This window comes from Periophthalmus magnuspinnatus, chromosome 3, assembly GCF_009829125.3.
Source record: "Periophthalmus magnuspinnatus isolate fPerMag1 chromosome 3, fPerMag1.2.pri, whole genome shotgun sequence".
Taxonomy (NCBI): Eukaryota; Metazoa; Chordata; class Actinopteri; order Gobiiformes; family Gobiidae; genus Periophthalmus; species Periophthalmus magnuspinnatus.
The window spans coordinates 1,603,717-1,626,057 of NC_047128.1; the positions used below are offsets into that span (position 1 = coordinate 1,603,717).

General features: G+C 41.8%; 1 protein-coding gene across 1 annotated transcript; it reads left to right on the forward strand.

The window, feature by feature from the left end:
* Window positions 1–668: 668 nt before the first annotated feature.
* ace2 (angiotensin I converting enzyme 2) lies at window positions 669–22,060 on the forward strand. Its single transcript, XM_033991677.2, has 18 exons — window positions 669–920; window positions 1,766–1,924; window positions 4,221–4,314; window positions 5,038–5,181; window positions 6,976–7,091; window positions 8,197–8,302; window positions 10,016–10,113; window positions 12,517–12,689; window positions 14,070–14,296; window positions 15,217–15,361; window positions 15,819–15,917; window positions 16,672–16,794; window positions 17,257–17,435; window positions 18,294–18,352; window positions 19,045–19,145; window positions 19,862–19,978; window positions 20,526–20,720; window positions 21,646–22,060. The coding sequence occupies exons 1-18, from the start codon at window positions 726–728 to the stop codon at window positions 21,743–21,745; spliced, it is 2,430 nt and encodes an 809-aa protein (XP_033847568.1). The 5' UTR covers window positions 669–725; the 3' UTR covers window positions 21,746–22,060.
* The last annotated feature ends 281 nt before the right edge of the window (window positions 22,061–22,341 follow it).

The window sequence follows — 22,341 nt, forward strand, 5'->3', positions numbered from 1 at the left end:
GTCGTGGAAAAACTCCCTTGAAATGTAACGCACGTGTCTGTAATCCTCATTCATCCGATCAGATAAACTTCTTTCATCTCTCTACCTGGTCTGCGATTGCTTCCTTCACGATGAGGTCGATTAAATGAGGTAAAAAAAAATAAATTAAAAAAAAAACACTTTGGAAACAACCGAGTCCAATAGAACAAGTCTGATTTACACATCTGGGATACGTTTATTTAATTGTAAAGAGACGTTATGGACAAACTGTATAACAAAAACACACTCGTTCATACATTCAAACTGGAGGCAAGGTGCGTGAAGTGTCTTGCCCAAGGACACAACATCATTCTGCTGTATAGTCACTGCTGTCGCTCTGTGGAACCTGGTTTTCCCTGTGATTTCCCATTAAATAATAACCAGGGCTCATTCAAATGTGTCGGGTAAATGTTAACTCGTCACATTTTTATACAAACACTGCGGGCGAGGCGAGGCATTCGTGCGATTTTTACGTTTTTTAAATACATTTGTCGCTCCGTCTTTCATCTCAGAATTGAACCTCTCTCGGGAAAACGACTCTAGTTTGTGTATTATCAGCTCGGACGCTCATCGTTTCCTCGTATCTTTCTGTAAATGGAAACACACCCTGAAGTTATGACGGTCCAAAGGCCAAGGCGACTCCGAGGTTCTTCAGACACTCCGGCGTTTCCTTCTGCCAGAGCGCGGATGGACACGCCGACGCTAAAATGTACCTCTCGCTGACGATCACGATCCTGGCGGGCCTCTGCTGCTCCTCGGGACGCGCCCAGACCGACCTGGAGAGCAAAGCCAGGGAGTTTCTGAAGACGTTCGACGAACAAGCCTCAGGTCTGATGTACAACTATTCACTGGCGTCATGGGCCTACAACACCGATATCTCACAGGAAAACTCCGACAAACTGGTAAGAGTCTGTCCAATGAGTCCAATAAGTCAATAAATAAAACGATCTTCAGAATTACCACGAGGAAAAACCTTCTATTCTACTTTTTGTGTTACGTTTTCAGTTTGCAATCTCAAAAAAAAACTATTCTTTCACCACATTATCCTGCTAACCCTACTCACCCGGAGTCGTATTTCACAATTATTTCATTAATAATCCAACGTAGTCTTCACCGAGAACTCAAAAAATGCTCCGCTTGAATTTTGCCTGAATTGTTGCGTCATAGGTAAACTGTTCTTGCTCTAGCTTAGCATACACGTGCCTTAATTTGTTTATTTTCTTATGTTTCCTTCCCGTTGCTGTTGTGGACTTTATTTTAGGTAGGAAAACGTGAAATACTTGTCTCAAAGTTTCCAAAAGCATCTTTAAATTTGAATGAAAGCCACGAGATAAATGCGTAAAATGTGTTCTGTCAGGTTTCCCGTCATTATTTCAAATGTTGTGGTGTAGTTTTTAAAATTTTTTTTTTTAACATTTAACTTTTTTTTTTATTTATATATTTTTTGATGTATTTATTATTTTTTTGTATTCCTTTATTTATATTTTTTTGTATTTTTTATGTAGTTATTTTTTATGTATTAATTTATATGTGTATTTATTTATTTGTTGTTTGTTTATTTTGTATTTTTAATGTATTTATTTATTTTTTATATGTATTTATTTATTTATTTATTTATTTTATTTATATGTGTATTTATTTTATTTATTTATATGTGTATTTATTTATTTATTTATTTATTCTCGAAAGATTTCTTTAAAATGACTATTTTTGTGTTTCTTAATCTGTTGCTGTTTCTTTATTCCAGTCTGAACAAGGAGCCATTTGGGGAGAATTCTACGCCAAAATGTCGGCAGAGTCGGAAAACTATCCCATCAACCAAATCAAAGACCGAGAAATCAAACTCCAGCTCATCTCGCTCCAGGACAAAGGCTCAGGCGTCCTGTCTCCAGACAAACAGGCTCATGTACGGACAGATACTTTTATACTTTTATACTTTTATACACACAACTTTGAAACACTGGTGATGAAGTACGACATGACATAAAATAAAAACGTGAAAATTACAAACCTGACGACACTAAAATATTCTAACGTTATTCTAGGATTATTCAAATAAAAGGTAAATCAAAAATGATACCAGTAAAAATGATCTTTTATTAAATTTTTATTTATTTATATTTTATTTATTTATTTATTTATTTATCTATTTATTTTTATTTATTTATTTATTAATTATTTTTTTTTGGGGGGGGGGGGGGGGTAATCGCGTTTTTTTGGTGTTCTGTTGTTATTATGTAAACAATAAAAATTTGATCACAAAAAAAGTAAAAATGATCATTATCGTGACTCTCTGCTCACAGCTGGATCTGGTTTAATTCCTGGAGTGTGTAAATTGGGTTCTCCTGTTCTCCCGTTCCCCTGTTCTCCTGTTCTCCCGTTCCCCTGTTCTCCCGTTCCCCTGTTCTCCTGTTCTCCCGTTCCCCTGTTCTCCCGTTCCCCTGTTCTCCTGTTCCCCTGTTCTCCCGTTCCCCTGTTCTCCCGTTCCCCTGTTCTCCTGTTCCCCTGTTCTCCTGTTCCCCTGTTCTCCTGTTCTCCTGTTCCCCTGTTCTCCCGTTCCCCTGTTCTCCTGTTCTCCCGTTCTCCTGTTCCCCTGTTCTCCTGTTCCCCTGTTCTCCTGTTCCCCCGTTCCCCTGTTCTCCCGTTCCCCTGTTCTCCTGTTCTCCCGTTCTCCCGTTCCCCTGTTCTCCTGTTCTCCCGTTCTCCTGTTCCCCTGTTCTCCTGTTCCCCTGTTCTCCTGTTCCCCCGTTCCCCTGTTCTCCCGTTCTCCTGTTCCCCTGTTCTCCTGTTCCCCTGTTCTCCTGTTCTCCTGTTCCCCTGTTCTCCTGTTCTCCCGTTCTCCTGTTCTCCCGTTCTCCTGTTCCCCTGTTCTCCCGTTCCCCTGTTCTCCTGTTCTCCCGTTCTCCTGTTCCCCTGTTCTCCTGTTCCCCTGTTCTCCTGTTCCCCCGTTCTCCTGTTCTCCCGTTCCCCTGTTCTCCTGTTCTCCTGTTCTCTTGTTCTCCTGTTCTGTTTAATGACGTTGTTTTTGTTACATAATGAGCGAAGGTCGTGCTTTATGTTTAAATATTACTATTATCATTATTTTATTACTTTTTATTGTCTTTTTATTAGTTCTCCGTGGGGATAATCTGATAATCTGGTCTTTATATCGTTCCAGTTGGATGTTTAATATTTCCGTTACGTTCTGTGAAAAGGCCGTGGATGATTATTTTAGTCATTTATTTTTAAAGTGAGTCGTTTAAAGGTCGTATGTTACACAAAACTGACTCTTGTAGCTTTAATCCATGTTTTAATGTTGTTAGAGCATCAAAAACAGACCTGGAGTTGTGTTTTGTTTCATTCTCACATGTTTCTGTTTCATCTCCAAAGCTCAAAATGCTCTGTTCCACCTTGTGATGTCATCAAGTGGCAGTTTTCAAGCTCCTTTTACCTTTAGTTCAGCAGAAAATTGGCAAATCCAGAGCTGAAATTAATCCAAATGATTCTATAAATGAAGATGTGTGGAGTTTAAAAACACACTGGAGCACTTCCTGTGTCACCACATGATGACATCACAAGGTGGAACAGAGTGTTTTCAGTTTGAGAGAAGATTGAAACAAAACACAACTCCAGGTCTGTTTGTGTTGAAGAAACATAGATCCAAAAACAGTGTAATATGGGCCTTTTATTTTGTAGTTTGTCGTGTGGGAATGTCCTGATTGATGTTTGTTAAACTGTTACATAATTTTATTTATTTATATTTTTATGACATAATTCCTGACTTTATTTCATCGTTATTACTGCTTCATGTGGAGATTATTTCACACAGAAACACTCAGCAGACGACTTAACCGGCTCTTAAAGAAAATGGAAAAATACATATGTGAACAAATTTAATTCTTGATTTTTTTTTAAATTTCATTTAATTTTATTTTATTTATTGACTTTATTTTAATTTTTTTGCCCTATCACTCACTTTTAGTTGTTACAGTTTATGACTTTATTACATGTTTATTACACCTCTGTTCATGTTTCTTTCTCCTGATTTCCTCATGTTTTGTGTTTTGTGTGTTTAATATTGTTTTTGTTATTTAAATACTGTTATTCCTGCTGTTCCTGTTTCTTTTCTCTTTTCTCTTGTATATTTTGTGTGTTTTGTGTGTTGTGTGTGTTTTGTGTTGTGTGTGTTGTGTGTGTGTTTAATGTTGCCGTTGTGTCTTCAGTTGGGGAAGGTCATGAATGACATGAGTACGATCTACAGCACGGCCACCGTGTGTCTCCAGGACGACCCTTTTAACTGCCAGACGCTGGAGCCAGGTACGACTCAGCACTCTGAGGGGAGGGGCCCACACGGGGAGGGGCCCACACGGGGAGGGGCCCACACGGGGAGGGGCCCACACGGGGAGGGGCCCACACGGGGGGGGGTCCACAGACGGGACGGGGAGGGGGCTCTGTTCTTCGTGGGGATAGTGATGTTGGTTCTACACAGACGAGTTATAAAGTCTCCAGAGAATCAATAATATCGTTTATCGTGATTAAAAAAGTGTCGACAATATTCGTTCGTGGGACATTTTATATAATCGTGATAATCGGCAACAAAGATAATCGCCGTTATATCACCTGAAAGATGCAGAAAAAACAACTTATCCACAGGAGAGTCGACGGGGGACAAAGGGTCTGTTGTCCGGGGGCCCAGGGTCTTAGGGGCCCAGACTTGGTCCCTCTTCCTGTTCATTTGTATCACAGGGGGCCCATGTGAGGCTTGTTGCACTAGGGCCTCTAAATTTCAGTTGACGGCCCTGATCATCCATAAAATTCTCTGTTAAAATTAAAATTATTCGTATTTGTACAACTTTAATCATTCATCATCTGTGTTTTTGTCCATGGTTAATTCTAGATGTAACCTTTGGCGGGACGGTGGCTGTGATGGGACATTTAAAGTCGTGACCTTTAGGAACACGGTTAAAATGTCGACGTAGAACCAGGTTATAGTTGAGCGTACGATCTGGTTGTACCCGCCGTGTCTCTGTCCGTCCTCAGGTCTGGAGCACGTCATGGCCAACAGTCGAGATTATTACGAGCGTCTCCACGTCTGGGAGGGCTGGAGACAGGAAGTGGGCAAGAGGATGAGGCCGCTGTACGAAGACTACGTGGACCTGAAGAACGAGGCCGCCAAACTCAACGGTAAGAAGGACTGAACCAGGACTTAACCAGGACTAAACCAGGACTAAACCAGGACTAAACCAGGACTAAACCAGGACTAAACCAGGACTGAACCAGGACTGAACCAGGACTGAACCAGGACTAAACATGGACTAAACCAGGACTGAACCAGGACTAAACCAGGACTGAACCAGGACTGAACCAGGACTAAACCAGGACTGAACCAGGACTAAACATGGACTAAACCAGGACTAAACCAGGACTAAACACGGACTAAACACGGACTAAACCAGGACTAAACCAGGACTTAACCAGGACTAAACCAGGACTAAACCAGGACTGAACCAGGACTGAACCAGGACTAAACCAGGACTAAACCAGGACTAAACCAGGACTAGACCAGGACTAAACCAGGACTAAACCAGGACTAAACATGGACTAAACCAGGACTAAACCAGGACTAAACCAGGACTAGACCAGGACTAAACCAGGACTAAACCAGGACTAAACCAGGACTAAACCAGGACTAAACCAGGACTAGACCAGGACTAAACCAGGACTAAACCAGGACTAAACATGGACTAAACCAGGACTAAACCAGGACTAAACATGGACTAAAACAGGACTGAACCAGGACTAAACCAGGACTGAACCAGGACTTAACCAGGACTGAACCAGGACTGAACCAGGACTGAACCAGGACTAAACATGGACTAAACCAGGACTAAACCAGGACTAAACCAGGACTGAACCAGGACTGAACCAGGACTGAACCAGGACTAAACATGGACTAAACCAGGACTAAACCAGGACTAAACCAGGACTAAACCAGGACTAAACATGGACTAAACCAGGACTGAACCAGGACTAAACCAGGACTGAACCAGGACTGAACCAGGACTAAACATGGACTGAACCAGGACTAAACATGGACTGAACCAGGACTAAACATGGACTAAACCAGGACTAAACCAGGACTGAACCAGGACTAAACATGGACTAAACATGGACTAAACCAGGACTAAACCAGGACTAAACCAGGACTAAACATGGACTAAACATGGACTAAACCTGGACTAAACCAGGACTAAACCAGGACTAAACCAGGACTAAACCAGGACTAAACCAGGACTAAACCAGGACTAGACCAGGACTAAACCAGGACTAAACCAGGACTAAACATGGACTAAACCAGGACTAAACATGGACTAAAACAGGACTGAACCAGGACTAAACCAGGACTGAACCAGGACTTAACCAGGACTGAACCAGGACTGAACCAGGACTGAACCAGGACTAAACATGGACTAAACCAGGACTAAACCAGGACTAAACCAGGACTGAACCAGGACTGAACCAGGACTGAACCAGGACTAAACATGGACTAAACCAGGACTAAACCAGGACTAAACCAGGACTAAACCAGGACTAAACATGGACTAAACCAGGACTGAACCAGGACTAAACCAGGACTGAACCAGGACTGAACCAGGACTAAACATGGACTGAACCAGGACTAAACATGGACTAAACCAGGACTAAACCAGGACTGAACCAGGACTAAACCAGGACTAAACCAGGACTAAACATGGACTAAACATGGACTAAACCTGGACTAAACCAGGACTAAACCAGGACTAAACCAGGACTGAACCAGGACTAAACCAGGACTAAACCAGGACTAAACATGGACTAAACCTGGACTAAACCAGGACTGAACATGTATTGTTCCTTTAATCCATAAAATGCACGTGACCAACCTGAAGTACATGTTTTTCTTCAGTTCAGATTCATTTTCCCTGCTCGTTTTTGCAGGTTTCGAGGACTACGGCGCGTACTGGAGATACAACTACGAAACCATCGAGGAGGAGCCTCCGTACACGTACACCAGAGAAGAACTGATGCACGACGTCCGCAAAATATACCACCAGGTCTGAAACGAAATACAAACATCCTGTAATCTATACGCACGAGTCCAGACCGCAGACCGTGGGAGGCTAGCAGTTATAGCGGCTAATCTGGAGACAGGTATCATAGCAACCGAAGAGCCAATCAGGAGCGAGGCTGTTGGAGGTAACGTCCCTTTACGCCCCTGCTCATCCAGAATATTCTATGGTAGATTGTAGTTGTTTTCACTGATAAAAGTATAATTATATGAATATTTCAAAGCATAAACATTATAATTATTAATATTCATAACATTTTCAGCAACTTTTTTATCGTTAAATTATTGTTATATAGTTGTTAATCGCAATTATTTTGGCCTTGATAATCATAGCAACCAAAGAGCCAATCCAACGCTGTCAATCAAACCTGTTGCTAACGATAACAGGAGCGAACTCAGGGAAAGAAGGAGCCCGACAAATAAACAAAACAAAAAAATCTAAATAACTAAAAAAATTAAAAAGAAAATAATCTAAAAAAAAAAAAAAAAAATCAAAACAACAAAAAAAATAAAATTAAAATAACTTAAAAAACCCTCTCAAAATAATAAAAAACAAAACAAAAAACAAAATAAAAACTCAAAATAACTAAAAAAAAACGAAAACAACAAACAAACAAAAAACAACTCAAAATAACAAAAAAATTTAAAATAAAAAAAATTAAAATCAAAATAACTTAAAAAACCCCTCTCAAAATAATAAAAAACCAAAACAAAAAACAAAACAAAAACGCAAAATAACTAAAAAAAAACAAAAAAACAACTCAAAATAACAAAAAAATTAAGAAAATAATCTACAGCAAAAACAACAAAAAAATATATAATAAAAAAAACCTCTCAAAATAACAAACACAAAAAAATCAAAACCCCCTAAAAAATAAACTCAACATAACTAAAAAAATTTACCCCAGGATCATGTTGAACGGGTTAATACGAACATTTAAGACCAAAACAACGAGAGAGGGGCCACAGTTTTTCAATAGAAAGTGAATTGGAGCCAGAGTCGCCGCTATAACCGCTAGCCTCGACGAGCTTCATTTGGAGCCCGACGCCGTGGGTGATGTCACACTCCTCAAACTCTCTTTTCCCCCCAGATCCTGCCTCTGTACAAAGAGCTCCACGCCTACGTCAGGGCCAAACTGATGGAGGCGTATCCCGGGCACATCCACGCTGACGGCCCCCTGCCCGCCCATCTGCTCGGTACAGCCCCTCACTACAAAATAATCCCCCTTATATCTGCAGAATGTGCAGAAAAACGTTATTTATCCACAGCAGAGTGGACAGAGGGGACAAAGAGTCTGTTGTCCCAGGCCCCAGGGTCTTAGGGCAGAATTGGACCCTCTTCCTATTAATTTGTATTAGAGGGGGGCCCCTGTGCAGCTTCTTGCCCCGGGCCCTAATTTTTTTGTCGATGGCCCTGCTCATCCAGAATGTTCTATGGATTTATGGTAGTTTTTATCACTGATTAAAGTACAATTATATAAATATTTCCTAACATAAAAATTGTAATTATTCATATCTGTCATATTTTAAAACTGTCAGCACCTTCAGTAATTATCGTTTTATAATCATCAATTGATAATTTTGGCTGTGATTGTTGTGCCACAAAATTTCAATATCATCCTACGGTTTAAATATTCCCAGATAAATATATTTTGTTTTGTATTTTTTATCAAATCGGAAAGTTAATTTGTAAAATTAAACATACCCTTAAGGCCCCCTGGCCCCCATCGACTCGGGACGTCACTCTCAGGTCTCTGCAGGCTGAGATTGTCTGAGTATTTAATATTTTAATAAAAGTAAATAGGATAATTTAAAGAGTGACTTTCACAGAGATCAGCTCATAAAGTCATGTACAGATTCAAAATCCATCCATCCATTTTCTTCCTCTCATCCGGGGCCGGGTCGCGGGGGCTCAGTCTAAGCAGGGACTCCCAGACTTCCCTCACCCCAGACACGTCCTCCAGCTCCTCCGGTGGGACCCCAAGGCGTTCCCAGGCCAGAGAGAGACATAGTCCCTCCAGAGTGTCCTGGGTCTTCCCTGGGGCCTCCTCCTGGGGGACATGCCCAGAACACCTCCCTAGGGAGGCATCCAGGAGGCATCCTGAGCAGATGCCCGAGCCTGAATCTGAGGTTAAACTATCGGTCGGATTCTCCTCTCCAGTCCCTGGAATAGACCTTACCGGGAAGGCTGAGGAGTGTGATTCCCCTGTAATTGGAACACACCCTCCGGTCCCCCTTCTTATACAGAGGGACCACCACCCCGGTCTGCCATTCCACAGGTACTGTCCCCGACCGCCACGCGATGTTGCAGAGACGTGTCAGCCAAGACAGCCCCACAACATCCAGAGACTTGAGGTACTCAGGACGGATCTCGTCCACCCCCGGAGCCTTGCCACCGAGGAGCTTGCCAACCACCTCAGTGACTTCAGCCAGGGTGATGGACGAGTCCGCCCCTGGGTCCCCAGTCTCTGCTTCCTCCTCGGAAGACGTGACAGTGGGATTGAGGAGATCCTCAAAGTATTCCTTCCACCGCCCGACAACATCCCCAGTCGAGGTCAGCAGCTCTCCACCCGCACTGTAAACAGTGTTGGTGAAGCACTGCTTCCTCCTCCTGAGGCGTCGGACGGTTTGCCAGAATCTCTTTGAGGCCGTCCGATAGTCCTCCTCCATGGCCTCCCCGAACTCTGCCTCTCTTTGGCTCTGTGACCTTCATGACATCACAAGGTGGAACAGAGCATTTTGAGCTTTGGAGATGTAACAGACAGAATAAAGTGTGACTCAAACATGTGTGAATGAAACAATACTGGACCTTTAGCAGTGAATGTGAGTCACTTTACGACGCTTTGGGGTTCGATCGTCTCTCAAACTCATGCATGTGAATACTACTAACACGTTGTTTTTGTTTTACAGGCGACATGTGGGGACGATTCTGGACAAACCTCTATCCTCTGTCCATCCCTTACCCCGACCGCCCGGACATCGACGTCAGCAAAACCATGGTGGAACAGGTAACGCTCTGGATCATTAGAGGAGAAGACGCCATTTTGTGTCAATCACACCTGTTGCTAAAGCTAACGGAGCGACGTCGCTTGATGATCTCTTGTCTTAAAAAACACTTTTTTATTCGTTAGCTTTGGTCTCTGTGTCTCATATTGACTAATCTCAGATTTGACCATCAAACACTGATCCAATAAGTGGAAAATCAGGTCATTTTAATCCATTAGTGAAACATCCGCGCTACTAAAACGGCTTTTTTCAAATCAAATCAAACTTTATTTACAAAGTGCTTTTTATACAGAAATGTAAAACAAGGTTAATTACAGTTATTAAAAAAAAACAATCACACACACAACACACATATATACACACACAGTTTTACTTCTCTTTATATTTTATACACACAAAGAAATGACAAAAGTATAAAACAGGATTTAAAATCTAGAACAAGTTTGGAGTTATTTTGAGTTTTTGTTTATTACATTCACATGTGTCATTTATAGTTTTGATGCTTTAGTGCAGTGGTCGGCAACGTCCGGCCCGCGGGAAAATGTTGGCCCTTTGCCAATTTATTTTGGCCCGCCAGAGGATTTTGGACTTTCTTCCGGCATTGATTCTTTAATACTGTCATGATCCGCTCCGTCTGCTCCACGTTTTTCCTCCTGTCCTGCTCGTTCCCTCCCTCACCTGCCGAGCTGGGCTGAGCTCCTGGCTCCTCCTGCGCGCACCTGCAGCTCATCAGCGCAATCACCTCCACCTGCTGTGTATAAGAGGAGGCAGGACCAGACACTCAGGGCGAGATCATCTGCGTTTCTACACCCTGTTCAGTGCCGGTTCATCTTCGTTTCAGCCTCATCCCGTTCGGTGCCGGATCGTATGTGCGTCTCCACCCAGCTTGCTGGACCGTCTCAGCTCCAGCGCTCCCGGCTCAGCTCCGACCCTGCTTCCACCCTGCTTCCCAGCCCTGGTACTGTCTGTTTTATCTCTGCATTCCGCGACCCCGGACCCTGGTTAGCACTCTGCGTCCTGCCCTGGTGCTGCCCGCATCGTCATCTCCGCTGCGCTCCACGTTCCGCTCCTGGATCCTGGCCCGTGCCTCACCTCCTGCTCAACGCCGGATCAACCCTCGAACTGCACCATTTGTCATTTCTTTAATAAATACTGTAAATATTCCCCGAGTCTGCATCCTTTGGTCCGCTACACCCACCGTTACGACAAATACCAAGTTATGTGGGCACTGCTACGAGCATTCCACTGCCCATGATGTGCATGTAACACAACATTAAAAGCAAACAATGAACTGGTGTGTACATACACCTTCACCAGTCAAAATCGTGGTTAACTGTTTTTGAACATCTGGTGAGGCAAGTGTGCAGACTGCGCGCAGCTCAAGGAATGTGTACCCGTTACGCTACAGCCTTCTTGCACTTCTGGGGTTAGTTATTCAAAATTCCCTATTTTATTAAAATAAATCACTTAATCACAAAACTGTCAAAATACTCAGTTTGAAGATTTCTTTTAACCGGGGTGGGGACTTGCTTTTTGTCCGCATGTCAGGTTTTATTGTTCCCGACCTTTGCTCATGTTTGACACAACATAAATCCATTTAGCCATGTCAATTTTAAACATTTTTCATTTACGTTGTGATTTTATCATGATCCTTGCTGCACTTGGCATCATCCAAGTCCTACAGCTCTCCCACAGTCGTGCGTAAAGGTGCAGGTCATTACGGCACCAAATGCGGAGTAAGGAAGCCGTTAGTGCGGTATTACGCACGACTAAAAGCCTGTCGTAGTTTAACCTTCGAGGCAGAGCTAAATCGCAGTGATGGTCACAAGAAGACAGCGTGAGAAAAGAATTTTGATGGAGAGATTTGACGATAAGCAATAATTACGCAGCTTCCTGGTTCAAGTAACCGTCTTAGAAAGATTTTATCCTTGTTTAAATCCGCACATTTTAACCACAAAAGTATTAGTTTCAATTAATATCATGAGACAAAGACCTGAATAAATGAGGTAAAACCTTAAAGTGAAAAGTTTTTCATAGCTCTACCCGATACTGTGCGCCTTTAGTATCCATATTACCATGTTCAACAAAGGCATAATTCTTACCAAAACCATAATAAAAGGAGCAAAAGCTGTTGCCCGAGGATTTTTTAATTGGCTGTTTTAGGTGAGTTAAAATGCATGTAATTCATATTTATGTATTTATAAATATATGTAAGCCAATACCTTTACCATCTGGCCCGCCACCTGTGGACGCTGAAAAAAATTGGCCCGAAGCCAAGCGAAGTTGCCGACCCCTGCTTTAGTGAATCTACAGTGTGAATAAAATAAAGAAGAAACACAAATGAAACGTGTCCAGACTTTGACCTGGTCGTGTGAGTTTTAAATGTGTTTCCTCTGTTTCCTCAGGGCTGGAGAGAGCTCCAGTTCTTTGAGGAGGCAGAGAAGTTCTTCATGTCGGTGGGTTTGTACCAAATGTTCGATAATTTCTGGACCGAGTCGATGTTTCTGAAGCCTGAGGACGGACGCAGAGTCGTGTGTCACCCCACGGCCTGGGACATGGGCAACAGGAAGGACTTCAGGTGAGACATGTAAAGGACCTCTGTGTCCACAGGGGGGCAGCACAGACATGTACACGCCTCTGTGTCCACAGGGGGGCAGCACAGACATGTACACGTCTCTGTGTCCACAGGGGGGCAGCACAGAGTTACATTTAGGTACAGTGAGAATATGATGCAGAGGAGAAAGAGTGAATATATTATATATTTGAGGTATTTGTACTTTACTTAAGTACATTTAACAGTGGTACTTTTTACTTTTACTTGAGTACATTTGAGAGCAGTATCTGTACTTTCTCCACTACATTTTTTAACTGGACTGAAAAGTAAAATTATTTTTTTATTATTGTGTGAGACCTGCTGAAAAGTCTGGGTTTAATTTTAACATTTGAGCAAAACAAAAATATACAAATAAAAACAGAAAAAACGATTAATTTAATTGTTTCTGTGAAAAAAAAACCCAAAACATTCAGCACAAAATCACCACATTTGATGCTTCATCATGTGAAATACTTTTATTTTTTATTCTTCAGGTACATTTTTAAACAGGTACTTAAATACTTTTACACAAGTAGATTTTTTCATGTGATACTTTTACATGAGTATTTTTATTTTTTTTTGCCCTGTATCTGTACTTTTACTTAAGTAACACAACTGAGTACTACAGGCGACACAGAAATCATGCACATGTGTTTGTCCACACGGGGGCAGCAGAGCGTCACATTTGTGGAGCAGAGGGAGGTGATGTGGGGCAGGAGGAAACAAAAACTAAGAGATTTATGGATGTAGTGAAATAGATAAAATATAGTATGATTTTAATATGTGAAATCTGCAAAACAAAAGTGATTAATGAGTTTTTCGTTATATTTGGTGACGACAAACTCATAGTTTTTATGATTCATTTCTACAGAGCAGATTAACCAATTAATCTGACCTGGGGTTTTTTATTTTACACAAGACACACATCAGTTAAACTGTACTGAGCCGATGTGAAATGTTTGTAGATGCTTAAATGTTTGTGTATGTGTGTGTGTATGTATGTGTGTGTATGTATGTGTGTGGGGGGGTGTGTGTGTATGTATGTAGGTGTGTCTATGTATTAGCTTTAAAAAGTTGTAGAAAGTGCTCAGATCAATTTTTATTGATTGATTGATTATTTACTCTTAATCTTACTCATCTCACTCTTATTTATTACTATATTTTTGCCTTTTGTTTTTGCTTTAGCTCCGCCCAGGGGTTTCAACTGGGGGGCCCAGAGTCTTGGTGGACCAAGGTCTTGGGGGCCCAGGGTCTTGGGGTCTTAGTATTTGATCCTTTTCCTCTTGATTTATATTAGCGGGGGCCCGTGTGAGGCTGTTGGCCTCCACACACCTGGACTCATGTTTTTGTCGCCTCTTTTTTCAGGATTAAAATGTGCACTAAAATCACCATGGACGACTTCCTGACCGTACACCACGAGATGGGGCATAACCAGTACCAGATGGCCTACCGCAACCTGACCTACCTGCTGCGGGACGGGGCCAACGAGGGCTTCCACGAGGCGGTGGGCGAGATCATGTCTCTGTCTGCAGCCACGCCCTCTCACCTGCAGAGTCTGGGACTGCTGCCGCACGACTTCGCCTACGACACAGGTAAAACACGACCACACCTACGACACAGGTAAAACACGACCACACCTACGACACAGGTAAAACACGACCTCGCCTACGACACAGTTAAAACACGCCCACACCTACGACACAGTTAAAACACGCCCACACCTACGACGCAGGTAAAACACGCCCACACTTACGACACAGGTAAAACACGACCACACCTACGACACAGGTAAAACACGACCACGCCTACGACACAGGTAAAACACGACTTCGCCTACGACACAGGTAAAACACGACCACACCTACGACACAGGTAAAACACGACCACACCTACGACACAGGTAAAACACGACCACACCTACGACACAGGTAAAACACGCCCACACCTACGACACAGGTAAAACACGCCCACACCTACGACACAGGTAAAACACGACCACACCTACGACACAGGTAAAACACGCCCACACCTACGACACAGGTAAAACACGACCACACCTACGACACAGGTAAAACACGACCACACCTACGACACAGGTAAAACACGACCACACCTACGACACAGGTAAAACACGACCACACCTACGACACAGGTAAAACACGCCCACACCTACGACACAGGTAAAACACGACCACACCTACGACACAGGTAAAACACGACCACACCTACGACACAGGTAAAACACGCCCACACCTACGACACAGGTAAAACACGACCACACCTACGACACAGGTAAAACACGACCACACCTACGACACAGGTAAAACACGACCACACCTACGACACAGGTAAAACACGACCACACCTACGACACAGGTAAAACTGAACAAAACAGCATCTTGTCACTCCAAATCCAACTCCAGCTCAATGAGAAGAAACGACTGTAACATGGTTAAAAGCAGATGTTAAAAAACAAAGTTTTTAAACATCTGCTTCTTCTTTTCTGAACCAGAGACGGAGATAAACTTCCTGTTGAAGCAGGCTCTGACCATCGTGGCCACGCTGCCGTTCACGTATCAGCTGGAGGAGTGGAGGTGGCAGGTCTTCGCCGAGACCATCCCCAAAAACCAGTGGATGAAGACCTGGTGGGACATGAAGTAAGAACTCAGAACTCAGCAGTCACATAGGATCCTGAAGAGAGGTATTTGACTCTACGGGGTATTAAAGAGGACATACATATTCACCTAACATAACATATTCACCTTTTATTTTTATTTTTTTGCAAGTGAAATTAACAATGACTTGAGAACATATCTGTAGACAAATGAGTCCATAAAACACATAAACCAACCGGTGAAAGCCCCAGAAAAAGGATATGAACTTAAAACACAAACACAATTGTATTTGGAACTTCAGCTCATTTAGTCCTTCAAGGTGGATTAAAGTCCAAAAAGGTCCTCATGTTTACTTTTTAAGGGATGTGTCATTCACAGTTTTGATACTTCAGTGGAAATAATCATGGAAAGAACGGAACAGAAATGAAACGTGTCCAAACCTTTGACCAGTCGTGTGTAACAGTCGTGTTTACTGAACTCAGTGTTCTGTGTTGTTCAGGAGGGAGATGGTGGGAGTAGTGGAGCCAGTGCCTCATGATGAGACGTACTGTGACCCCCCCGCCCTGTTCCACGTGTCCGGAGACTACTCCTTCATCAGGTAAAACTGTAAACAACAGTATCACCGATTAAGAAAATAAAATTGGAAAATGAAGTGTGTACGTCACAGGGGGCGTGTCACAGGGGGCGTGTCACAGGGGGCGTGTCACAGGGGGCGTGTCGCAGGGGGCGTGTCGCAGGGGGCGTGTCACAGGGGGCGTGTCACATTGGAGGTGAAAACGGGAGTAGTTCAGCAAAATGGCGTCTTGAAAATGAACGATTAAAGATGGCTCTCAATAGAATGTTGTCATGTCATCTGAAACCCAGCAACTGATACTTTGCAGTGACATCACGCTGGGGATGTTCTACATGTATCTCTATGGCGGAACATTCAGCAGTTACCATGGAGACACAACGCACACATGAGCGAACACTGCCAAAATGTTTTGAGATCATCTGAAAACTCAAGACTAGCTAATGGCTAATGCTAATGCTAATGCTAATGCTAATGCTAGCTAGCTTGTGACTGTAATGTTATTTGACAGGGACATGTTTAACAGCATAAATCAGCTCATCTGTTGGAGTTCAGTTCTTCATGGTCTGATTAAAACAAAGCTCATATAAAGTAAGTGCCAGAGCTTCAGACAGAGCAGTGCCTCTAGTTAGCAGTGTGACACCTCCAGGGGAAGTTGATGACATCAGCTGCAAAATATCAGTATGTTTTGTATTTTTGCACAGTACACAAAAGTCCCTTGTACGACTGTGGTGCTGTTTCTTCGTTTCAAAAATCTTAAAAGTGCCATATTTTGTTGCAGATATTTCACCAGGACGATTTATCAGTTCCAGTTTCAGAAGGCTCTGTGCGACGCCGCCGGACACTCGGGAGACCTGTCCTCGTGCGACATCACCAACTCCACTGTAGCGGGGGAGAAGCTCAGGTACACACCCAAAGCTCAGAATGCTCTGTTCCACCTTGTGATGTCATGAGGTCGTAGTTTTCAACCATTTTAACAGCTCCTTTTACCTTTAGTTCTGTAGAAGATTGACAATTCCAGCGCTGAAATGATCCAAATGATTCTAGAAATGAAGGCATGTGGAGTTTAAAAACACAATGGAGCACTTCCTGTATTACCACTTGATGACATCACAAGGTGGAACAGAGTGTTTTCAGTTTGAGAGAAGAACTCAGCCTAAATCTGCAGGGTAAACATTAGAATAGAGATCAGAAAATAGTGGAATACGAGCCCTTTAAGTTCCTCTTTACTTGAGTAATTTCTTGCACTTACTACTTTGTACTTCTACTTGAGTAATATTATTGTGAAGTAAAGTTTTTAATACTCGAGTACAGTCTTTGGCGACTGTACCGACCTGTGCTTAATAACGCTAACCTCTTGTTTTAGGAACATGCTGGAGCTGGGGCGGTCGCAGTCTTGGACCCGAGCCTTGGACACCATCTCTGGACACACGAGGATGGACGCTCAGCCGCTCCTTGACTACTTCCAAAAACTGTACGTGTGGCTCCAAAACGACAACAAGAAAAACGGCCGAACTGTGGGCTGGAACCCCGTCATAGACCCCTGTGAGTGTCTCAGTGTTGTGGAATCACTGTAGTTTAAATTGAGGCCCCAACAGGTCAGAGGTCGATGGTAGAATTTGCTGTTTAACTGTCAGACTGTAGATTGGTTGACCTAGTTTATGGTTATTCAAATTCACGCCTTGATGAGCTTAATTTGGCGCCGGACGCTGACGTAATAAGATTATTTACAGATCGTAGTCGGGCCAGAAAGTCTGATCATGTTTGAAGTTTTTGATGTTTTTAAATGGGTCTCCTTCGCTCTTCCCTGTCTCTTTCTGAGCTTCCGTCTGTCCATGTTCCCAGTAGAACGTTGAGATCAGCACCAGATGGTTTTGGACGTTCCAAGGTCTCAGCTAACAACTCGAGGGGGCGGGGCTTTTGCTGTAGCTGATCTTAAACTCTGGAACAGTCTTCTCTGAGTATTAGAACAACCCAAACTTTAGATATCTTTAAATCTTTGTTGAAAACGTATTTGTTTGCACTGGGTTTGAACATGAGCTGAGCAGGACTCTTGTGTTGTTTTGTATTTGTTGTGTTCTATTGTATTTTTTGCATGTTTTGTTTTATAAGATTGCACTTTGGGCAGCGGTGGTTGTTTTTAAATGTGCTTTATATATAAATTTGACTAGACCTGACTTGACTTGTATGTTTTGGAGATTCCATTAACAGTTTACATATTAAACAGAGCAGAAGTCTGTTGGTTTGCACGGAAGTCTTTTGGTTTCTATGAAAGTCTTTTGGTTTTTGCGAAAGTCTTTTGGTTAGCACAGAAATATTTTGGTTTGTGCGAAAGTCTGTTGGTTTGTGCAGAAGTCTGTTGGTTTGTGTTCCATATTAAACATAATGAAACTTTTTTCCCAGATTCAGAAAATGGCATAAAAGTGAGGATCAGTCTGCGAGCTGCGCTGGGCGACAATGCGGTAAGTTTGTTTTGAATTTGTTATCATTTTTATGACTTAAAGATACTCTACGTTACTCTTTTGTATACGTCCGCTACCTGTTTTTTTTTCCTGAAGAGGTTTCACTAGAATAGAAAGTATTTCAGGCAAAGCAGTTACATATTTTTTTATAACTTAATAAAATGAATGTTCTACACAACCAGTCAAAAGTTTGGATGTCTGTTAATTTCTACATTTTATATACACACAGAAGACGTCAAATATACATGAAGTAAGATATATGGCCATTTAAAAAAAATGTAAAACATGTTTGGAGTTATATTTTGAGTTTATTTTTGTGTCGTTCATAGTTTTGATGCTTCAGTGAGAATCTATAGTGGAAATAATCATGAAAAACAGAAATGTAAACGTGTGTCCAAACCATAGACTGTATGTATGGACAGAGCTAACCTGCTAGCCACCACGCCCCAAACAGGAAGTGTTACCTTTGTTAGTCTTGCTCCTGATTGGCTCTTTGGTTGCTATGATACTTAACTCGTCTCCAGATTAGCCGCTATAGCTGCTTTAGCCTCGATGAGCTTCATTTGGAGCTGAACGCTGTGGTGACGTCACACTCACTCAGTCACTTCTTTACACAGTCTATGGTATAAACTTTTGCCTGGTCGTGTATTGGATCATTTATATTCACTAACTCCTCCCTCTTTATGTTTCAGTATCCCTGGAACGACAATGAGCTGTTCCTGTTTAAAGCAAACATCGCCTACGCCCTGAGACAGTACTACGAGCTCAAGAAGAACACCACCATTATGATCACGTATGGACTTTCACATGTTCAGAGCATCATTCTTAACAGAGATAGATGTCAGTAATATCAGAGAGGTTTATATCCCAGATTAATATATTTTGTTTTTATTGTTACAAAGTGAAAAGTGAATGTGTAAACTTGAATTTAACTTAATAAGTATGAGATTTTGGTCCTCACTTTGGATTTGAACAGATCTGTGGAGTTTTGGGATCATAATATCGGTAATGTAAATATCAGAAATCATATTACTCAAGTTGAACCATCCCCTAAAGAAAAAAGTTGCTCTTACATTATATTATCTTACATTACCTTACCCTGCCTTACCTTACCTCGCGTTGCCTTACATTACCTTAAATTACATGCCTTTACTTTACTTTACCTTACATTACCTTACGTTACCTCATCTTACCTTACATTATCTTACCTTACATGACTTTACTTTACCTTACATTACCTTATCTTACCTTACATTACCTCACGTTGCCTTACATTACCTTAAATTATATTATCTTACCCTACATTACCTTACCTTACATGACTTTACTTTACCTTACATTACCTTACGTTATCTTACCTTACATTACCTTACGTTACCTTATCTTACCTTACATTATATTATCTTACCCTACATTACCTTACATGACTTTACTTTACCTTACATTACATTATCTTACATTACATTACAATGTTTCTCTATGATTACTTATTTTGTTATATTGATACAGATCAGACGATGTCCAAGTTTTTGACCAGACTCCCAGGATTTCTTTCTACGTCGCTGTGAAAAAAGGAACCGGAATAAACCAGTTTTACCCCAAAGAAGAAGTAGAGGAAGCGATCAGGTAAAGGCTTCATGACTAAAACACACTTATATTTAAGATTTAGCTCAGAATTTGTATAATTCTGTTCCCAATTTGGCCATTTTATTAGGTTTCAAATTTTACTTCCTGGTTGGAAATGGTGACATCACACTGTTTCAGATGACATCACAGCATTCTATTGGCCAATCATATTTAATACAGATGGGGGGAAGTATATTGGATATTTCATGGCAAAGTATAATGTAAACAATAGGAAAAACTGTCTGACTGACTGACATCATATTTAACACAGATGACATCATATTTAATACAGATGACTTCATATTTAACACAGATGACATCATATTTAACACAGAAGGGGGTGGGTAGAATAAATATTGCTAAATTCAGATTTATGTTGTGACACTGTGAGTTCTTGGGTCTGGTCACTGATAGAAATGATCAGGTCCATGGTAACTGCTGAACATTCCACCATAGACATACATGTAGAACACCTCCAGCGTGATGTCACACCTGCAATGTTTCTGTGCTAATAAACCTCTTTTGTCCTTGCACTCTTCACCTCTAGATTGTCTCGTGGGAGGATCAACGACGCGTTCCAGCTCAGCGACAGCACTCTGGAGTTTGTGGGCGTGCCTCCGACATTATCCCCGCCCACTGAGCAGCCCGTGGAGGTGTGGCTCGTCGTGTTCGGGGTGGTCATGGGACTTGTAGCTCTCACCGGCGTCTACCTGGTTTTCTCCGGCATCAGAGACCGCAAGAAGTAAGCCACGCCCTGTACCTGCTAAATGTGTCCTGTCCCAGTACAGACGTATCGTACAAGCAGCTCCTGACGTCAGAATGAGTCTGCGAATTAGAAAGTGGTTTATTGAAATCAGGAAGTGCAATTTAGCATGCTAGTTGTGGTTAGCTTTTCTGTGTGCCTGATTTTTATTGTCTTAAAACATGTAAAACAGAACTTAATAATAATAATAATAATAATACATTGGACTCGTATAGTGTTTTTTGGACACTCAAAGACACTTAACAAATGATAATAATAAATAAATATGGAAGAAGAAGAAGAAGAAGAAGAAGAAGAAGAAGAAGAAGAAGAAGAAGAAGAAGAAGAAGAAGAAGAAGAAGAAGAAGAAGAAGAAGAAGAAGAAGAAGAAGAAGAAGAAGAAGAAGAAGAAGAAGAAGAAGAATGTTTAGGCCCCTAATGGCTGCTGTCCAGGGGCGGTGCCAGGGCGGGACTTGAGGGGGCACTAGCCTCCCCTAGAATAGCCAATGTACCCCCACAGCTTCCCCAAAGATTTTTGCCCATCCAATCCAATTTTTAGCACATCCAATCTCAGGTAAAAATGTTCAAAAGGCAACCACAAATGAATCTTCAAAATGAGAATACAATAAAAAATAATTCTATAGTGAGTTTTATAAATCACTACGGGGGGGGGTAACTACATTTAAACTTGCATAAAACAGCATAGCAAACATAGTGGAGGAAGGGGGCGCAGTCACATCTATAAAAGATTAAATCAACATGTTAAGTGTGGAACCTCATTGAAGAACCTGGCCCCCCCATAACTCCACCAACCAAAAATATCCAACGCCGCCCCTGGTGCTTTTTTTTCCTTGTTTAGATTAAAGTCTGAGCAAGGAAATGTGGCTTTGGCTAATGAAGCTAACATGTTTTTATCTGTTTTTAGGAGGTCTAAAGAGTCCAGTGTTGTGGAAAACCCGTATGAGAACAACTACGACGGACACTCCAACAAAGGCTTCGACGGCGCCAATGAAACTGGATTTTAAGATTTTAACTCGGTGGACACTCAAATAATGTGATGCTGTAGGAAAGAGGGATCACAAGCAGTTGTTTCCACATAGTTCTCACCCAATAACATCTTCTGTTCCACGCAGTTGTCTCCTGAATGGTTCTCATACAACAAACTCTATTTTAAATGCATTGGTAATAAGTCAGGATCAGTTCTTTTAATATTTAGAAAAATATATAATACAGCTGCTTTATCTTTAGTGATACCAACTGTAATTCTATTTAAAATGTGTAAAATAAAATCTATTCATTTCAACTTTATCCCAACAGATAAAGATATCATTGTATTTGTTGTTAAAATTAATTATTACTTCAAAATGTACCTTCCCTGTTCTAAAATTAACATTATTCACAGTTTTAATTAGGTTTGCTAATTTTTTCAGGTATCGGTATCGACGAGTACTCCGACCAAATCACCGATCCGATACCACTCTGTATTTTCCAGAATGAGGGCACAAAGATGCAAGAGCTGTGGCTAATGCTAACGCTAACACCCAGAGCAGGGTAAATGCAGACGGTGGAGGCTCCGCAGACACTTAAAACACGCTAATAATGACAGAAAAGATGTCTGTGT

Bases quoted from the DNA above. Each gene is read 5' to 3' on its own strand.
- ace2 (XM_033991677.2), top strand. From the start codon at position 726: ATGTACCTCTCGCTGACGATCACGATCCTGGCGGGCCTCTGCTGCTCC. The intron at 8,303-10,015 runs GTACAGCCCCTC...TTTGTTTTACAG, and splicing joins CCTGCCCGCCCATCTGCTCG to GCGACATGTGGGGACGATTC. The intron at 19,979-20,525 runs GTAAAGGCTTCA...CTTCACCTCTAG, and splicing joins GAAGTAGAGGAAGCGATCAG to ATTGTCTCGTGGGAGGATCA.